We start from the raw sequence: 19,662 nt of genomic DNA on the forward strand, positions 1-19,662 counted from the left end.
AAAATGCTCTGGCAAGGAATGCGCGGAAATGGACACACGAAGAGGGTTAGAAGTGGCGGCGTGAAGAAACAAAAGCGTGGATGTGCGGTGAGTAAAGCAAAAAAAAAATGAGACTCCCGGCCGCGTTAAGCTCCGGAGGCCGGCGACGAAGTCAGCCAACCGGCCGCGGAACGTTCGGTCCAATTCGCGCGGCAGGCGTAGGCGAAGTAACGCCTTTCGATTGGTCTTTGTGACGTTGCCATGGTAACAGAAACATCGCCCTCCGCCCCAATCTCTGCTCGCATTCACTCTCCCAATCCTGGTACGCGCAAATAGCGCACATATAACAGTGCAAATGTTACGGAGTAATGTACAATTATTTCTTCAGCGGACGCTGAGGTCAGCGCGACTTTCGCTTCGCGACTTTCGCTGCTGCCTCGGGCCAGGCAGGCGCTGTTTGAATTTTCCCATCTCGTCCCCTCGCGTCACCTTGAATTATCGTTAGAGCCACAGGCAACCGTAAAAAGTGTTTCGGCGTTTGTGTTTTTCTTTCTTTTATTTCTTTTTTTTTTCTCTCTCTCTAAGGGGACAAAGTCGAGAGCGCTGTAGTGTTGAACTATTCGTCCATCGAGGAGATTCTAATCCGATAAAGCGCCTGCCTCGAAAATTTTCTCGTCCAGAAAGTTGGCAAGCTGGCGTGAAATTTAAGCGCTAGCGCCGAAAGCTCGTCATCTCTTTCTTTTATCTCTATTTATCTTTGCTCGTTTCAGAATCTCCTTGCGTGGGCGACAGAAATGCAGAAAGAACAAAACTCGTTCGCAAGAAAAGAAAAGATAAAAGAAAAGGCATCCTTATTGCTGGTCGTTATTGCGAGCAGTGGGATATTTTTTTTTTTTTTTTTGGCTACAACTATGGCAGCGCTTGCGGCAAGTAATGACCGCTCAGGCAAGCATCCACAATTGTCATATGCGGTATTTGCCTATTTGCTGAAGCATAACGATAGTATACACACGCGGCAATCAAATCTTCTGATATGCTCGTTCCTCCAATGATGGGTTTGTCATACCAATCCAGGCGATGGGAATAATTCAGCCCGCGTAGTTGAAAGAAAAGGCCACGGAGCAAGTGACAAGTACATGAAAAATAAAAGAACAGCGACAAATGCATAAATGGGAAGACGACGGATAATGAAACATGCACGCTCTCTTGAGGCTGGTTGGTTCGCCGATTCATTCATTATGTAATCATTTTTTTTCACTCCTTCATAATTCCCTCTGACTCACTAACTCACCAACCCACTCAATGCTGCTCTCAATGAAGAATAGAACTGCATTCGAACAGTGACGGCAGCAAACTGGAAAGAGAGGTTCTCAGTAGATTTTAACTAACATAACACTTCGTCATTATTTTTTTCGCATCATCGTCGTGAAGTAGATGCCGCTCGCATATCATGGTGGGTATGCCCGCGTTGAGGCTACCGTATAAGAGCGCAAAAAGCAAATTACAGTACCCGCCGTGTAATTTTATCTTAAGCATTTCTATCCCCTTGCGGCGCCGTAGTTTGCGATATAATTCCGTGACCTATGCAGCTTTTGATATGTTTATACACACGTACGAACGGTGAGCTTTTGTGCACGCGAGGTGAAGACGTGGTGCAAAAGCACCCAACCGACGGCTATGTGCTGCTACAGTTCTCACTGTCAAAAACATAGTCAAAATTGCTTATACAGAATTACGTACTTGTGGCCAATAGTAATAAGTCATAACCAACCATCACTGCAGAAATAAAAAGCTCTTGTATGAATGCACCTAGCTTTATAGCTCCCAAAGTGTACTCCACACATGCAAGATCTCCTAAGTAACTCAATAGGCAGAAAGCGGTTAAGACATCTTAGCTTCTTATCCAGTGGCAACCCTGCAAAATATATGTAACTAGACGCTGCCTGCAGCAACAGTGTTATCTGCGCGGACTTCCCGTACCTAATACCGTTTATATAAAAGCTTAGCACCCGAGGACTGCTACGGCTGCTCCATCGGTTGCGTAAGACGTTAATGGAGCAATGGTTAACCGGTTCCTACCTGCAACTCAGGCAGGGCGCTTCGAAACCTATGTGGCAGTATAGGGCAACATTGCAGCTGCCGCCAACATTTCTTTTTCTCCCTCAATGACACCCTCCGCATCAGCTCTCAACGACTGCAAAAGTTACACATAAGAAACCTGACATAAAGACGTGACAGGGCTTTCGCTGTGCGAACAGGAGTTTTTGCTTCCAGATAACCTGATACGACTGGCGAGACAGGAATAAACTAGCGTTACTACGCGGAAGCAAATGAGCGACGACTGGGAAGCTACGTGGTAGGCAGCGAACCCAGGGCTTCTCCACAGCAGTTACACTCGGGCAACAATAACACTTTGAACAAATCTACACGAAAAGTAAGTTGAATGTCAGCGCTGTCTTGTCTTGTCCCACTGGAAGTCCCGCATTTTCGCGCAATTTTTAGAATGAACCAAGAACAAGTCACCCAACCTTCGACACTGCCACTAGTGGCAAGCCGTTCAGTCATCGACGACAACTTGCGACATGACGACCACTTTTGGCGAACATGGTGAAAGCACGTGGCTTAGCCCGCGGACTGAGATTGTGCGCCTTGAATGATTTATTTTTGGTGCAGCAAATTGCCTCACAAAATGTATGCAGGTTATCGATAAAAGGGCATTGTCAATGCATGGTAATGTCAGCGCCCCGCTCAACATGAATAGTTCGTCCAAAATCAGAAGCGCGCCGCGCCAGAACTTCCTAACCTTACCTATAGCCACAAATCTCCCTCTCCCTCTCAGGATCAAAGCACGCTCGTTATCGTTCCGAAGGGATGGCGAATGCGACCACAGGTTCCGAAAGTACGGTCGAGCATGTCTCGCTGTATAAGAGAAAATTGGCCAACCTGCAGAAGAACGGCCATTCGTCGGTGACGGGACTGTCTAACGCGTCAAAAATTTTGGGTGTGTGCGCAGAACAGCGTGGCAGTGTTGGGGAGAGGAATTCAACCAATTTTCTTGCCCTTTTGTATAGATTGTCTTTCGTGTGAATTTCATGTGAGTTTCCTGCGCGTCCGGCCGAATAGTAGTTGAAGTAAGCAGAGCGACTTCGTCCAAAGCCAATTTGCAGCGGCGAGGTGGTTATTGCTAACAACCAATGTCCAAGACAACAGACGTCAGTTACAGCATCCTCGATCTCAACACGGCAACTTGTAAGCCGATAAACACGGCGGAAGCAATCATATACGAGTATAAGACGACATACTATACTATACTATACTATACTATACTATACTATACTATACTATACTATACTATACTATACTATACTATATCACACGCATCCGAATACACATACATTTTATCGCAAGTGGCAGTACTTCAAGGTCATTCTAAGGCGAAATCGCGCGCGCTCATTTGAACGCTAGACGTTCTTCGACAAATCCACCTTTGCCGACGGTTCTCACGATCGGAACCGTCAACGTGAGGGGAACAACCCCTGAGGATCTGTATTCGTGCCCAGATGGGAATCGGCATGGATTATCGGTGGCTCGGTGTCGACATCTTCTAATCTTCTATAGCACGACTCTCTCTATAAGCGAGCGCGTCTCCATTGAGAAAGGGGATCAGCGCTGCGAAGGGACTATCAGAGAGTTGTCTTTAAAGTATATATATATATATATATATATATATATATATATATATATATATATATATATATATATATATATATATATATATATAAACAGTAAAACACTGCAGGGCTATATTCTCCCAAAAGCCTAATCGCATTCATGTGGCGGAAACGCGGAAAGTGATGATTACTAAAGCCTTCTTTGACTACTCCTTTTAGTCCCCGGAGTCTGGCGTAAGTACGTAAGTACGTATGTTTCTCGACTAACAGAGGACTTGCATGGCACCAAATCTCGATCATCGACAAAGTTGTGCCAGCGAGCTCACCTTTGCTCCGAGAAGAAAAAATGTACTTAGCCAGAAGAAAGGCCTGGTAAGGCGAGAAAAAAAAAGCCAGAAACTAGAAACTGGGGGTAACGTCGCAATGAAGTTCTTGCCCCAGCTCGCCCATGACGCCGTGAATGTTTTACGGACTCCGCTCGGGCTTAGTGCAATTTCTTATTATCGGCGAAGATGGACTTTATGGTAGTCTAAAAAAGTCGAAGACAGAACTTTGCCAGCTCAGGGCACCTTTACAGAGCCGCAGCGGGCCAAATATGAGGAAACACTTTAACATCTGTGACGTCACACAGACGCACCGGCGCTTGGGTTTTGACGCGACATTAAAAGAAAAAAATAACCCAACTTTGACTTTCATCTTCTCCTCTAATAATCAACCAATTGCGAAATTAATGGCAATCTTGTTTCAAAATAATGCTACATGAGTGAAAACTCACTTAGCGCTTCCCCTTAGTGTCTCTTTATAGAAATTATTTCCCTACAGCAGCATGGATCTGTCAGACTAACATCAAGGGAGAGGCAGAAATACAAGGACCAGTAGTTAATGGGAAAATATATATTTCACTTGGAAGACAAACATATGCCCAGTATCAAAACAAGAATTCAAAGCGAGGGAGATAATATTAAACTATGTTGCACCCGTTTTAGGGCCATCCCCCGAGAAGACTTACAAAGAAAGGTCGTTGAAATGAGTCTAGAAATATTGCCATTGATTTATCAGAACGGCTACTCGCAAACAGGACAAAACAAAATAATGAGCTTACTCCCAGTCGCGTTGAATAATCTCATCAAAACTGGGTTTATTTGCATTCTGTGTTCATACACGCGTACATATACATCCATACACCATATATCTTTGTGCCATTTGACATTGCCCCAGGGTCTGCTACGCAATAAAGTGTGCTTCGCTCTCCCGCCAGTCTGGAAACGCAGATGAAAAAAAAAGAGCGTTCTGTTAAATATATCGACGCCTAATATGTAAATATTAGATTTTGTGTAAAACAAATTCACCTGACTTTCAATTAAATAGAACCGTTGATATAGGAAGAATCGCGTAAAAGTATCCTTTTAGATTTTTCCGCCGAGGGCTTAAATACATAATAATGATCTCACTTTTCTCTTCAATCGTATCTTCATAAAAAACTTTGCCAGGTGTTCTAAAGCGTTGAAAAAAAAATGAATTATCTCGAAAGTTATTGCCACAACGGGCAGCCGCTAAACTCTAATTAGCGAGCCAGAAGTGATTCGATATCGAACCACCTCCACGGGGAGCCACTTTCGCCAGCCCGCCTGGCTCCGTAATCTTCATCTCTTCGATCCCTGACGCTCTCCGCCGACGAGCTACGCGGTGGTGCATCTAATGAACGATTCGTCGACTCTCGGAAAGACGTTAATTAAGGGGGCGAAAAAGAAACGAGAGACCTTGTTAAGAGGGCGCTCATTAGACCGTCGTGTTTGTGTATATACCTAGATAGATATAGGCATAGGTTTCCCCGCGGAAACGTGCTCGCTATCGAAACGCGATGCAGTTGACGACCCCTTCGAGGACGATGGAGGTAACGTGGGGAAGTTGTGGAGGAGATTCGTTAATGTGCTTATGGAGGAAGTGAAAGGGTGAGGCGGGGGAGAGTAGCAGACGGCGTAGTACAGGGGAGAATGGCAGACGACGCGGCTGGATAGTGTATAGCAAACGACGTGGGGTGATTAAAGCGCGCTTATCGCGTGCCTGTGCGGTAAGGGTCAGCAGAAGACGCGACGTGTATTTTGTGTTTTGAGTACATAGCAGACGACGTAGCGCAGGCACCAACGTACTCTCGGCGGGAACGGCAGACGAACGAAAGAGGTGTGGTAGGCAGACGGTGCGTTGGGATGAGGACTAACAGACGACGGTCCCGCGGAAGCAGACGAACGTAGATTTTGGGCAGCGTTGAAATATAGGTGCTAAGTTTTGAAAATGGCGTATTTTCAAGATGATGGAAGGCACATAGATCACAAGTAAGCTGGTCAATCTGCACCCCCCATTCTGGGGCAGGAACGGCTAAATATGATCGATTCAAGGACTCCGCGAGCCTTGGTCGAAGTAGCCCTTTCTCTGTGTATAGGAAGCTTTCCGGAAGATATCCGTGCGCCATATCGATTTGGTCGCAGGGCCTGTGGTGCATCTCTGCGTAGTCCTATCGGGGTATGCTCTACTCGCTTCCCGTCATTCCCACCGGTACAACGAGATATTATGTGAGGAGGTAGAAGGGGGTTGGGGTCGAGGGAAAGGCTTACTTCCGCTCGGGGGTCAGTCGTTTGCCTCACAGACCCCGTCACCTTTACTACAGCGCCCTATCGCAATACTCGCTGGAGCGCGTCAATAGCCGTGCCAAGCGCCACATTAATTAGGCGCCACGACGAGACGAATGGACCCAAAGTTGCTGCCAGAAAAACCGTTCAGCGCACTACGGGCATTTAATGCTGGCGTCCACAGAGTTTCATACAATAATTACTACAGAGAACTCTGGCGCTAGCGTCTACGGGAGCTGCAATAGAGGCGGTTCAGCCAGCATGGAAATGAATGATAGTACACGGATAAGCCTAAACTTTGTCCTTCAGGCTTCAAGCGACTTCGTGGCTTTGTAGACGCATCATTTTGAAACAATGCACTGTGTAATGAATTATAAATTTATTAAAATTATCCGACGGCAGGATTCAAACACAGGATCTTTAGCACTGAAGCCCGCTATTGAAACAATTACGCCACAAACGCATGCATCGACAAACGCCATAGAACGCCTTTATAAGTTTCTCGTAGGCAAGCTAGAGCGTTGACACGCTTGGAGCGCTTCGATTTAGCCACATCGACAGGCTGAAACGCTGCACAATTAGCAGAGATTGTGCGTGTTCTCAAATTCTTGCGCACTTAGAAAAGTAGGCTCTGAAATTTAGGAAAACGAAGGCAAATAAAGCGTAACAAACAAGGCCACAAGACCGTCTGAAGCCAAGAGCACGAAGATCAGACAAATCCATGCAACGCCCATCATTCCCATGGTAGCTGAGCGATCCCAGCGTCAGATTTCCCCCTAGTAATTATTGTAGAAAACTACACTGGCGTCAGGCAGACAGATGCGTAGCTTTATAAAACTGCTCACGCTCAAAAACTGCAAGACGACGCGCCGTCAGCTTCTGCATGACGATGGTGGCGACGAGGATGACTTCGACTGCTTTTGTTGTGAAGAGCAAGAAGAAAAACACGATTAATATGATGGTGATGATCACTATGACGAGGGCAATTCTCTTTTGGGTACAAAAGGTTACCTGATACGCCGACCAGTATGCTCACGTCCTTCTGCTTATGGTACCAACGTGCCTTGAATGACATATTCTAAACCGTCTGTAAGCTGTGCAGGATAATGTCAACTAGCCGGCAGCCTTTACTTGTAATACACGACGCACCTTCGCTGTCACTGGCTACTACTATTTAAGACTTATACTAGCGACACTACTCTCATTGATACACAGGCCTTGGTGAACATACAACACCCGGTATAGACTTGCCCGGCCAGCAAACACCATTACTGTACTCCACAACAATTTAAGACTTCGGTACAGGCCCCGCGGCGATAACCACGTCGTACCTGTTATTTGTGGCACCGCACTCCAGAAATAGATTTCCAGAGAGAAGACGACGCTGAAAGAAGCTCGTTTCAACCATGACGTCACGGAGTCGGACGAACGGCTGACACATCTGTACAAATTCTCTCCAAGTTGGACAGCGCTACATTTGCCATTACACAAACTTTCAAGTCGCGGTCAGCACTCAAGATGAAAACGGCCTGCAAGGACGACCATACCGTTCTTCGTTTGGCGCAACCCCTATCTTACAACCGGAAGGTCAGTCTGGGCTCCCTTGTCTGAGATTAGAGGCACGGTACATCTCCCCATTCATTTAGAAGCCCAGAGTCAACACCCTTCGTAAATAAAGGCGCACTTACCATTTCTACTGATGTTATCACTTGCCATCATAACTTACGTGCATGAGTAGCGACAAATCACTCAGAATCACACCAACCAATTGTTATTTTAGCTTGGAGACAGATGAACAATTGTCATAAAAGGTAAAAAAAATGGAACAAGTAAATTGTCACCTGCCACCAGAAATGACACTCACCTGTCTACTTTTCAGGGGGAGGAGGATAGAAACGAAGTTATGTAAGGTAAGAAGTGAAAGAAAATATAAAGGATAAGATGAGAGGCAACAATCAAAGTATAAAACAGCTTACGGAAAAGCGTGACCTGAATACACTTCAAATGTCACCGCCCAAGGCAAACACGTTCAACGCAGCAAACCAAGACAAACTAAGGAGACGAACATTTCGCACGACATTGAGAAAGCAGACGACGTTTTAGTGCTACCACAAATCAAGGTGAAGTTTAGCACGACGGCCACCGAGAGAAAAAAGATGATACGCAAAGACACGAAAACCAGCGAGTCGCGCGACATCAGCGCTGGTCAGACGTCTACACTGCCCCCTAGGGGTCAGTTCTGTCACTGATTCGAACGACCGATGAAATCCAGTCATGACCGGCCGAACGAAGTCTGTCTACAGACATTCGCACGTTCGTTTACAAACGAATATCATTGTCGATGGCGCAATGATTGCGACCCCATGGCGGCAGTGTAGTCGTAGGAGGTGTGCATACACGCGATTTGCGTCACCCTTGCTTATTAGCTGCTAAAATATGGTAGTTATGGCTAGTAACGAGGGTCACTATCCCAAAATTTTTGGCCAAAGCACCACAACGCTAAACATACTTGAATATATACTATAGAAAATTTCAAAAAGAAAGAAAGAAAGAAGGAAAGAAACTAGCAAATGCGTGTCATGTCAGATTTTCTCATTCAGACCTTCCCCGGTACGACAAAAAAAGGCACGCGTTGGTTGTCCACGTAGTACTACCGCACATTCGGGCATGCATGGATTAATTATCTGCGTACGCGTATGCGTATGTATGTATGTATGTATGTATGTATGTATGTATGTATGTATGTATGTGTGTGTGTGTGTATGTATGTATGTATGTATGTGTATGTATGTATGTATGTATGTATGTATGTATGTATGTATGTATGTATGTATGTATGTATGTATGTATGTATGTATGTATGTATGTATGTATGTATGTATGTATGTATGTATGTATGTGCTATGGCGATGAAAAGAAACGCGAACAGCGGAGCGCATGGCCGAAGCATGACTGGAGGTATAGTGCTCGCCGTCCGGTCATCACCATTGACAGGCACGCACGTCCGGTCGGATTCCTCGGTGCGATGATGCAACCTCTACACTGCGATATATTTTTGTTCTGCTTCTCTTTTATTTGAAAACGAGAACAGATGACTGCGCAGTAATGATGACAGCGCGAACTGTACTGTACAGTTTGCACTGTCATCATAGCGACCAAAGCATAGTGCGTCGCCTTACTGGAGTACAAATATGCACGAATATGCACGAGTAATACGTCACTTAAATTCGCGACCACAAGTGTTAGATGGGGTATATGAAGAAATTATTTCGCATAAAACGTTGTATATCAACGTTTGTATAACACTATAGTTGAGTCTCACGTCATAAACAAAGTCACCACATCAAACCTGTATTGGCAAGGACTAATTTATATAAATATTCATTCTACCCGCGTACAGTTACAGAGTGGAATTCATTACCATCAACTTCCCCTTTACTACGTAATACTTTGTGATTTGTTAGCATGCATGTCTTCTTTTTTGTCGTTTGCACCCTCTTCTGCTTGGACCATTGTCCACAGTATTGTACCAAATAAAAAAAAATAACAACAGTCCTTCAAGGCGCGCGGACTGATACTTCTACAGCCGCACTACTTGCGTAGCTTCGTGCAGCGTTGCCTGCTTTGCATGAAATGCAGGGCGCCACTCTCTGCATCCTCAAACTCCGCCACATTGCCGAATATGGTAACGACGGCGCTTAGAGCCAATCAGAGACGCCGCAGCAGCAGCCTTCCGGGGCCTCTCTGATTGGTTCGGTTCCATACCACCCGGTGTACAGAACACTGGCGAACAAGGTAGAGCGCGACGCTAAACATTGCTACCGCTGTCCTTCGTCATTCGAACGAGACTGACATTTTGTGCATGTGCGTGTGCATAGTTCATAGCTTTCTCCGAGACAACATGGAGTCGCAATCAGCTCTGTAACTAACGCAACGGCGCGGCGCAAAATCCGCGGGTAGGCGCCTCGCTCCGATATTCAAATCGGAGCCCAGCCTGGCCACGCGCTGTACCTCGTTGTTCGTGCTTAGGCGCGTCTCCCCATCGGCGCGGTCGACCACACGATTTCCCAGTGGGCACACGTTGGCTGCAGCTCCGTTCCTGTCGAAGCCACTGCGATCTGTACGAAGCAGGAATCCCCCCGCTATGCTGCGACAGTGGCTTATTGCGAGCGCAGAACGATACCCGCGTAATGGAAAATGCAAATGAGACGACTTCTGCCTTGCCTGTGTCTTTCAATAAATTACCGACTGTTTGCTTGATTGCTTTCTTCTTTCCTTCCCTTCCTTCCTTCCTTCCTTCCTTCCTCCTTCCTTGCTTCCTTCCTTCCTACTTTCCTTGTTTGTTTCTTCATCTTTTCGTTCATTCGTTCTTTCGTTCGTTTACCTGCTTTCTCGCGTGTTTGATTGCTTAATTCGTCAAGCCGAAGCTTTCACTCTGAAACTCGTTGCTAAATATCATGGAAACGACGAGATCGTTTTGCTCGGCGTCCTCTATATAACAAATTTGATGAGGCTTGTTGCAGTTAAAAGAGACGATTCAAACTGACAGGCTGTGGATAGAAAACGTTTTTCGAATTAGGCCACTAATTTAAAAAAACATGTTTTTAAATTGACGACAATCGACGTAGTTTCTAAATTTGAAACACACGAGCTTTTTTGTCTCTGTAACTAAACAATCAGAAATGGTGTCAGAAACGCATTAGGTCACATGGAAATTTTCGGTTGAGGAAAAAAACAGGCACGTACCCTTTACTCTCTCTCTCTCTCTCTATCTATCTATCTATCTATCTATCTATCTATCTATCTATCTATCTATCCAACTATCTATCTATCTATCTATCTATCTATCTATCTTTTTCACTCTCTCCATCTCTCTCTCTCCCTCATTGCCCTCCTGGTTTGACGAGCATGTGAACTATAGGCCTAAAGATGACGCGGCGTTGTGTCGGACGTGGCGTGCCGTGGTCCTCTCGTTTCTCGAAGGCGAAACGGCGATCGCGGAGCGGCGGCTGCGACGACCAGCGCCGCGTGTGTTCTTAGTTCGTTCGTGTGGCTCGAGCTGCATGACGCAAATGCGCAGCGCTGATGGCCATGGCGCACGCGGACGCGCGGGGATGAAGGGGGTGACGCCGCAGCGAGATGCAAACGACCAGAGTTCAGCGATTCCTCCTGCCCCGAACTGGTTATCTGAGACAGCGGCAAGTTCTCGCCGCGTACTCGTCTCGACATCTGAGGCGGCCTGCCCGAACATTCAATAACGAAAATGATAAAGAATTTAGGAACGCGTTCTTGAATGTTTCATCGACAACGCCTTCTCCACACAGGAACGCGTTCTTAAATTCGTTATTATTTTCGTTATTAAACGTTCGTGCAAGCCGCCCCTAGTCGATCGGCCAGTCGTTCGGAGCTTCGTTTCCCTTTGACTAAGGCTCACACCGACTACATGGAGTATTTTTCAAGACAACCTTCCGCTTTGCAATACAAGTATAGAATCATAGTTCAGTAACCCGCAATATATATTTGTTTCCCCGGTATGTTATACGTTTTCAATTATTGATGAACATCTGTGGGTTAAGCGTTATAAAATGGTTCTCTCAAGCGTTTTTCTTTATACTTACATAGTGCCACACTCCATTCGCCATAACACGTCGTGGTGTCGTAATGGCTTCGGCGTTGCGCTGCTGAGCCAGAGGTCGGGGGATCGAATCCCGGCGGCGGCATTTTGACGGTGGCGAAATACAAGAACGCCCCGTGTACCGAGCGTATAAGGTGCACGTTAAAGAACCCCAGGTGTTCAAAATGAATATATACCATCCATTCTCGCATAATCACACCCTGGTTTTAGCACGTAAAAGGACAGAATTTAATGCTTAATTTGCAGTTCGGAAAGCAGCAACTTGCTGCTTTCCTGCAAGGACCTGCCAAATTATATGCTCATTCGTCTGCCCGTGAGAAGCTTAACATACTATAACATGTAAATACGGTACTACTGAATTATATTAATGGAGTAAGATAAAATACGAGACCAAAGAGCGCTGAACAACAACAGCAAACGCAATAACAAGCAGCACCAGTGTACGAAAATATGGGATCTTGAAGAAAAGTGCTGCGGTCAGAAAAGCCAGTTTATATGGTGACGAAACCTAACACTACTTATGTCACTTCGCTGTGATAAAATAATACGCGGCCATTCGAGAAGTGCTTCCAGACTTATAAATACGAACGCCGAAAACGAAGCAAAGCGTACAAAGCATGCCTGCGAGCGCTTGGAGATGTGTACAGAGCAGGCCGGCGCATTCGTTTACTGCAGGCGGAGCGTGTGCGTATACTCTGCGGCGCTCGGACGTACACCCAAAACGGATGGCGATCGCACTCCTTCTCTCTCTCTCTCTCTGTCTCTCTCTCTCTCTCTCTTCTTTTCTTTTTGGTAGCCTGGTAAACTGGGCAGTTCGGTTTGCTGGCCGTTTGCTGATACGCCTTTGTGGCACGGACACAGCACGGCACGGCCGCGCTTGTTCTGCCGAGATAAAGTGGGCGTGAAAAAACACACGCCCGTATACTCCGACTTCCGTATTTTTCTGCTAACAGCCGCCGAATAGGAGTTTCGCACTGAACACGCTAGAGGCGAATCCGGCGCTAGTGCATCCGAGTGACGCCACTATGGCCGTTCACGTGACGTTAAAACGTGGAAGAAGGAAGAGAAGAAAAAAATTATGAGGAAGCGTCGCGCAACGCGGTTGAAGCCAAACCTGTCGGCCCAACACGTTTCCAGGCAGTTTCCCTCGGCGCATTCTACACGAACGCGCACTAGCCGTGTGTAAGAGTGCACTCTAAAACCAGTAGCACCCTTTGTGATGTATATTTGCCACACAACAATAATCGTCATCTGTCTTACCCACATTACCTTTCTTTAACGCTGCGAGCCCGCTACTTCCAAGTCACGAATGGCATGCGCGTTATCAGCATGACAGAGCATTCGCGACAGGAAAGTAACGAGCGCAGCATTTTCAAGGAAGGAAACTGAAGCAAGACAGATGATTATTATCATTGTGTGGCAAATATACAATCCAAAAGGTGCAACTGTTTTTAGAGTGCATTCATAAACAAAATTACACCCTTTGGGTCGTATCTTGCCACACAAAAACAATCGCAATCTATCTTGTCTGCATTTCCGTTCTTTAACGCTGCGAGCCCGTTACTTCCCAGTCACGAACGGCTTGCGCTTTATCATTGTGACACAGCATTCTCGACAGGAAAATAGCGAGCCGGGGAAACAGCGACGGCGCATTTGGGACTGTAATTTTGCGCACTCATCTTGTTCTACATGTAGATAGGCGCGCCCGGAACGTTTGTTCCCTTCAGCAACAGAAACAAACCTTGCGCAGGCTATGTCCATCTAATGCCCTTTGGCAGATCTGCACAGCCAGCATATGCAGTTGTCAATTACGTAAATAATTTTAAAACGAAACGCTTTACTAACCGCGTCGAGCCGAGTTTCGCCGTCGCCGTCAATTTGACCTTCATTTGACCGCAGCTGCGCCGTAGCCATGGCAACGCATCACGCCGGCTTGGCGCATGCGCTCTCCGCAGCTGGGTTGCCTCCTTACCACGTGACTCGCCGCGCGCCTGGCTAAGAGGAGCGCCGCGCTCGCCTAGACCCTGCGAGCTTGGCCATAGATGAGAGCGAGCCCGGGCCATCTTCTGTGGGCGTTGCGCGGGAGCAGGGGAGGCTTTGAGCCGTCGTCGCCAAGCGGCGTCTGACCACCCCGCAGATATCGCCCGGCGAACTGCCTCACTGGAGAGGGTCCGGAATGCAACAGGCGTCACACAGTCGAGATCAATGTAGCGACCGCGTTCACGCCCTGTCCGTTTGTGCTTTGACGCTGCGCATGTTCGCGATGTCTATTTGCATGTCTAGCACTTGCGCTTTCCCTGTGGCACAACAGGCGTCGCACCGTCGAACGATGGGTGTCTACCCAAGCCTAATCACAGTCATCTCTATTCACCGACCTAGGCACAGCTGTCATACCTGGCTTAATGATGATTGTATACCTAAGTATAGTAACTACAGCTAAATCAAAGGTTAACCAAGTGAAACCGAGACTTAACCAGGCTAAACCAAGCTTTCGCGCTGCCTATCCAGGGTTAGCTGAGCTAAGCCGCAGTCAATTTTCGCTTTTGTGTCAGTGCGTAGACAATAAAACGGGAGATCTCAACGGTACCACGCCAGTGACCTGCTCTTCAAGAAGACATGCCCTTCACGAATGATCAGAAGGCTAAAATGATCCCGGATCTGAGGGCGGCGCACAGCTAATAAAGGAAGCCAGCCAAGCTATTCCGGATGTGGCATTGTGGAGGACGCCCTGGTCCGTCAACAATGCTTAGAATGTACGAAGTCCTTTGCGAGACGGGTAGCTTCACAAGAAAGCGACACAGGAGTGTGACGATAGTTCAAGAAGCGGAAACGGATGTTTTGGCATTCTTTGCCGCTAACCCTCGCGGTATAGTGTGCGCGACGCCAGTGCGGAGGCCGGAACCTCAAGGTCATCACTGTGGAGGACCTAAAAAAAAAAAAGGTCCCATGCACCCGTACCATGTACATCTTCATCAAAAACTTGAAGACCGAGATTTTGAAAACAGACTTGACTTTGCCAAGTGGATTTTCACGAAATGTGAAGAAGAACGGGATTTCCTCACTCACGTGCTTTGGACGGATGAGGCTACTTTCTTCAGGAACGCCACAAGTTAATCTTCACAACGCGCACTACTGGAGTGACAGCAATCCCCAAATGGCTGGCACAAACGACACCGATACTATAGTGGTCGTTTCATGTGCGGTGCGGTATTTGCGATGGCAACATCACCGGACCCATCGTTTTTAACAACACACTAACGACGCAACCTTACGTCAAGAACATCCTCGAGGGCTCCGTGAACTACGTCTGTTGCTACGTTCCACTTGCGCACCTTCGGAACATTTGGTTCCAACACGGTGGTGCTCCTGCGCGTAGTAGTCAGTCTCGAGCGTGGCTTGGCAAGCTTTTTCCTGGACAGTGGGTTGGCCGGCACGGACCTGTACCCTGGCCTGCAAGGTCGCCGGACATGACACCGCTGGTCTTCTTGTGGGGCTACGTGAAAGATCTCGCGTATAGCAGCGAAACTACCCCAACGGACACCCTAAAGGCAAAAATAAGCAGAGTCTGCCGCGAAATTGCAACGTCGTTGGTCAAAGCTGCAACAGCCCAAGCGTTGGAAAGAAGCAAGTACTGTGCTCCTTCAGACGGTGACCTGTTTGAGCGCGTACTATAAGTGGAAGCGGAAAATAACTGCTCGAAACTGGTGCAAAACGTGACTGTCTAACGCAACTTCACGATGTCACCCTATCACATAAAGAAAGCTTGCGACAAAGACAGAAATAGACAAAAAGCTGCTTTGTTTTGCCTCTTTTCCAGAGTTCAAGAGGCAGAAAGGCTAAATGGCAAAAACCAGTTGCACCTTTGGATGTTTCTTTGTGGGCCGCTGAGACGCCTTACGTGCTTTTGATTTATTTTCTATCGAAATAAGCTTTTCAGTACCGCTTTTCTGTTCTTCCGAGAGCTGCCTTTATTTTCCTATTTTCGTGCTCTTTTGCGCACTGTTCTCTTTTTTAGCAATAACAGATTTTTTTTTCAGCTTTGTTTCATGATACGCAAAGGTTAAAGCTATCCCGAGAGCCTCATCATCGAGCGCAACATTCTTGCGTCCACAGATGGGCTGACGCTTATCGCACCACGCTAGTTAGGTCGCGAAACCTCTCGAGCCATCCTACATGACTAAGCCTTTTACGACGCGGCGATAAGCGAACGCAGCCGTATATCTTTCAAAGGTTGCTTGGAGACGTTTGAGTTAGCGGCGCGCGAGCGCCCATCTGTTTCGTATTTCGCATATTTCGGGGGCTTTTGTTTTTTTTTCGAAGAAAAAAAAACAACCAGGCACACTTCAGGAGGAAATAAATGCTCGATTCTGAGGTTATTTAAGGTGCCCTACAAATTTGTAATTGCATGTTTGCGATTTAAGCAATATTTAAAAAAGTTCGCTAATTAAAAGCAATCAATAAATGAATAGTTCGTGATGAAAAAAATACTGGCTGTAAGTACACACGACTGCCGCTACTATGCAGTCGGTGCGACTTTTCTAGAGCTCATGGTATTTTTCTTTCTTTTTGAAATCTTGGTCCAAGTTAAATGGGACACCAGGTATATATATATATTGAAGCCAACGAAAGCAAAGGGAACATCATTTGTTGGTAATTGAAATGTATGAAGGACAAAGTAAAGTGAAATAAAACTTATTGGTGCCATCTGTAGCTACTAAGGCAAAAAAACAGGACGTCCACCGTGGCGCCAGAGATGGCTCCACAGAGTGCAATCGACGTGGTTTGAGTGGCGTTGCCGCAGACGACATCCGACTAAACTGGCAAGTAACGCCCGCGAACGCAGATTTTAAACTAGAATTCATGCAAAAATGCTGCCTCTGGGCAAACTTTGGGCGGAGATCAGCCAGCGGTTTAGCAGGAAAGATTATGTATATACGCCTGGCGTCTTCTCTCTTTTTTTTTTTTTTAATCCAGCACTCAGTATCTTATCCTGCGTGCCCCAGCGCATCTGCATACAGACAGCTTTCTGCAGCCACCCTGTACCTTGAGTTGTTTAGACGCATAAACGGAGACCTTTGAACCTCATAAGCGGTTGGAAGTGGAAGCGAACGTGAAGCGAGCAAGACGTTCCTCTTGCGCGAACAGCTCACTTTTACGGATACCTAGAAATAAAAGGCTCAGGCAATGTCTGCGTCATGGCCCCTCGATTGGACGATATTGGAAACCCCCGAGCGCGCTTCTCCACACAGCTCCTTCTGGCCTAACCAAGATTGCGGACCTCGGGCTAGAATCGCAATTAAGGGTTGAACACGTGGACTGATTGCGTCATCCCTGTCGCCCCTCTATTGTTCCCAGCAACGCCCAAACATTCAAAAAACGGGCGCCTCAGCAAACAGTGATATCAGCGGGAACGGAATATCCCGTTCGGGGCAAGTTTGGTGGACTCGGGGAAATTTTGCATGTCAGCTGAGGCATGGAGCGTAGGTGGCCTATCTCGCGGCTTCTGCAAGACTGCTTGGTGCGCACGATTGCTCGCAGGTGGCGATGACGATCGGTGCCCCTTTATATAGTTCTCCCGATAGAAGCCTATACAGAGTGCAGGCGCTCTGTAGGTTTAATTACCGTTATGTAAGGGAGCTTTCTTTTTTTCACTTTGATGAAATTTGTCGATAGTCTGCAGCTACACAATTGTTACGTGTCCTTTCTTTATTATTTCTTGCGTGATGTCACTTTCTTTCATTCGCGCAATAATTCTCTATTATAATCCTGAGCTAACTCGGATATCAGTATGTTATACACGAGTAAATAATTATCTCGGTTTCCTGAATAAAGCTAGTCGGAAGTCAGCGCCTGTGTGTCGTCCTAGCTGCAGCCCTCTTCGTTCTGCGTCTCCTCACCGTCTTCACCGCCTCGCATTTTTCTACCCCCTCCTTCCTGAACAGCGAACAGGCGTTGCACCGCATTCGCTGGCGCCTGCCAGCCTGTTCCTCCTTTTCCCTTATCGCCCATCTATGTACGCGCGCGTTTTCAAACCAGGTGATAACGATTTCGGTGAACTGTGTCACGCCAAAAAAAAAAAAAAAGATGTCCGAGTGTGTATACCCTCGCGAACAAGGTTTCTAGACGACCCAGCCCCGTTTTGTATTTCACAAACTGTCATCGTTTCCCCGATGCCATCGTCGGCGACGATAATATATCCACGGCAACGTAACGTGCTCGACGTTAGCGTTATAGTCTCAGTGGGCTTCAGCTGGACTCGGCATGGCTCGTTACCTTCACCTTCATCGCTTACCCACGTTGCGCCCTTCACCTTCATCGACGTGCGCGTTGGCCAATGAGCCTCGTATCGCGCGATCGGCCCACTGCACACTACCCTGCGGAAGTGACGAGTCACGCGTCATTAAATCCTTCGCGTGCCGGTTACGGTATGTGTGGTTGCATGCCGGAGAATCGCCGCTGTTCGGTGCAGCAGAGCGTGCCTTTACGTGCGCCTTAGCAGCCGTTAGCCATCGATCACCTCAGGTGCGTTGGAGGGTGAGTTTATAAGCGTTCTTGTTATCAGACACACGTGTCCGTGTGTAGGCGCACGTGAGGCGTGACAATCGCCGAAGCGGTAATAGCGACAGGAGTTCCTGATCTGTGAACTCTCCCTGCTTAATTCACTGATAGACAGCGAGCAAAAAACGTAATCCATAAAGTGGAGTCACCGCTCCTTTAGATAACCTAACCTAACGTCCTTAATTAGTCAGCCGCGAGGTAGTGGGCTGTGCGCTTGGCGATATTGCTCTTTCGTGTTTCCCTTGTAGTAATCGCTTAGACTTTTCGGTGAGCTTCGGTAAGCTTTTAAGCTGCCGTCGTGAGCGTTTAGGAGATGGCGCTTGTTAAGCTACTGTAAATGCAGCTTTTATTTCTATCCATGCCACCTGTTTAGAGCTGTATGCACAAATGTTGTTCCTCGATTTATCCTTATTTAATACTTTTTATCTTGTAGTTTGACACGGTTTCCCGACTAGTCATTTCCCTGTGAATGAATCCCAAGTTGCCCGACTCGTACACAGATGTTGGTAAATTATTATTATTATTTTCTTTTTGGCGGGGGGTGGGGGCGGGGAATCGCTGCCTTTCCGAATGGAATGCGACACCCAAATCGAAGATTGAAATGAAAGCTACGGAACAGTTTGAAGGCGTTGTTCAATTCAACTCACCGTTCTCGCACAGCTCGTGAGAGTCGTCCTCGCACAGCCGCTGTCCCACCTTGTGTCTCCGGCGCCAGAAGATCCAGAAGGAACGCATACGCTCCGCGAGCGCTAACAGCTTCGTCGCGGCACCGGGCCTCAGCCGCTGCTGACGCTGCCCGAGCCGCGAGCCACAAGCTTTCCGGTCGACAACGACAGACTCCTCACCTTTATGTATATATTTTGTCTTTTCTGGAAGCCTAAGACGTGGCACGCAGCGCTGAGCCTACCGGCAGACGTCCGGCCGACACTTCACAGGAGGGAGCACGACGCCGTCGCGTTAACGGCTGGGCGAGAAAAAAAACTGTGGTTCAGAAGGATCGCAAAGTTTCCAAATCGGCGAATGACTCAGCGCATCTACCGACGAGAACGCCGGGACGCCGCTGTCGACACGGGTGACGATGACGACGCAAAACGATAACGTGTGCCGCCGCTGCTGCTACCAGCGGCAGCCCGTGCCCCGTCGACTGGCAGGTGCGACGACTAGGAGAGGAGGAGGGAAGCGGCCGCGACGG

At 47.4% G+C, this 19,662-nt stretch overlaps 1 protein-coding gene across 2 annotated transcripts in view; it reads right to left on the minus strand.

The window, feature by feature from the left end:
- Positions 1 to 19,662, minus strand: part of LOC126525680 (uncharacterized) — a 228,720-nt gene that overhangs the window by 174,987 nt on the left and 34,071 nt on the right. The window contains exon 1 of one of the 2 annotated variants that reach the window (XM_050173593.3): positions 19,118 to 19,579. The exons of the other annotated variant lie outside the window; for it this stretch is intronic. Within the exon in view, the coding sequence (XP_050029550.1) occupies positions 19,118 to 19,205 (88 nt within the window). The 5' untranslated portion in view covers positions 19,206 to 19,579. Of the gene's footprint in view, positions 1 to 19,117; positions 19,580 to 19,662 lie in introns of those variants that run through there. 2 annotated transcript variants of the gene reach the window in all.

Source organism: Dermacentor andersoni, chromosome 8, assembly GCF_023375885.2.
Source record: "Dermacentor andersoni chromosome 8, qqDerAnde1_hic_scaffold, whole genome shotgun sequence".
NCBI classification, from domain to species: domain Eukaryota; kingdom Metazoa; phylum Arthropoda; class Arachnida; order Ixodida; family Ixodidae; genus Dermacentor; species Dermacentor andersoni.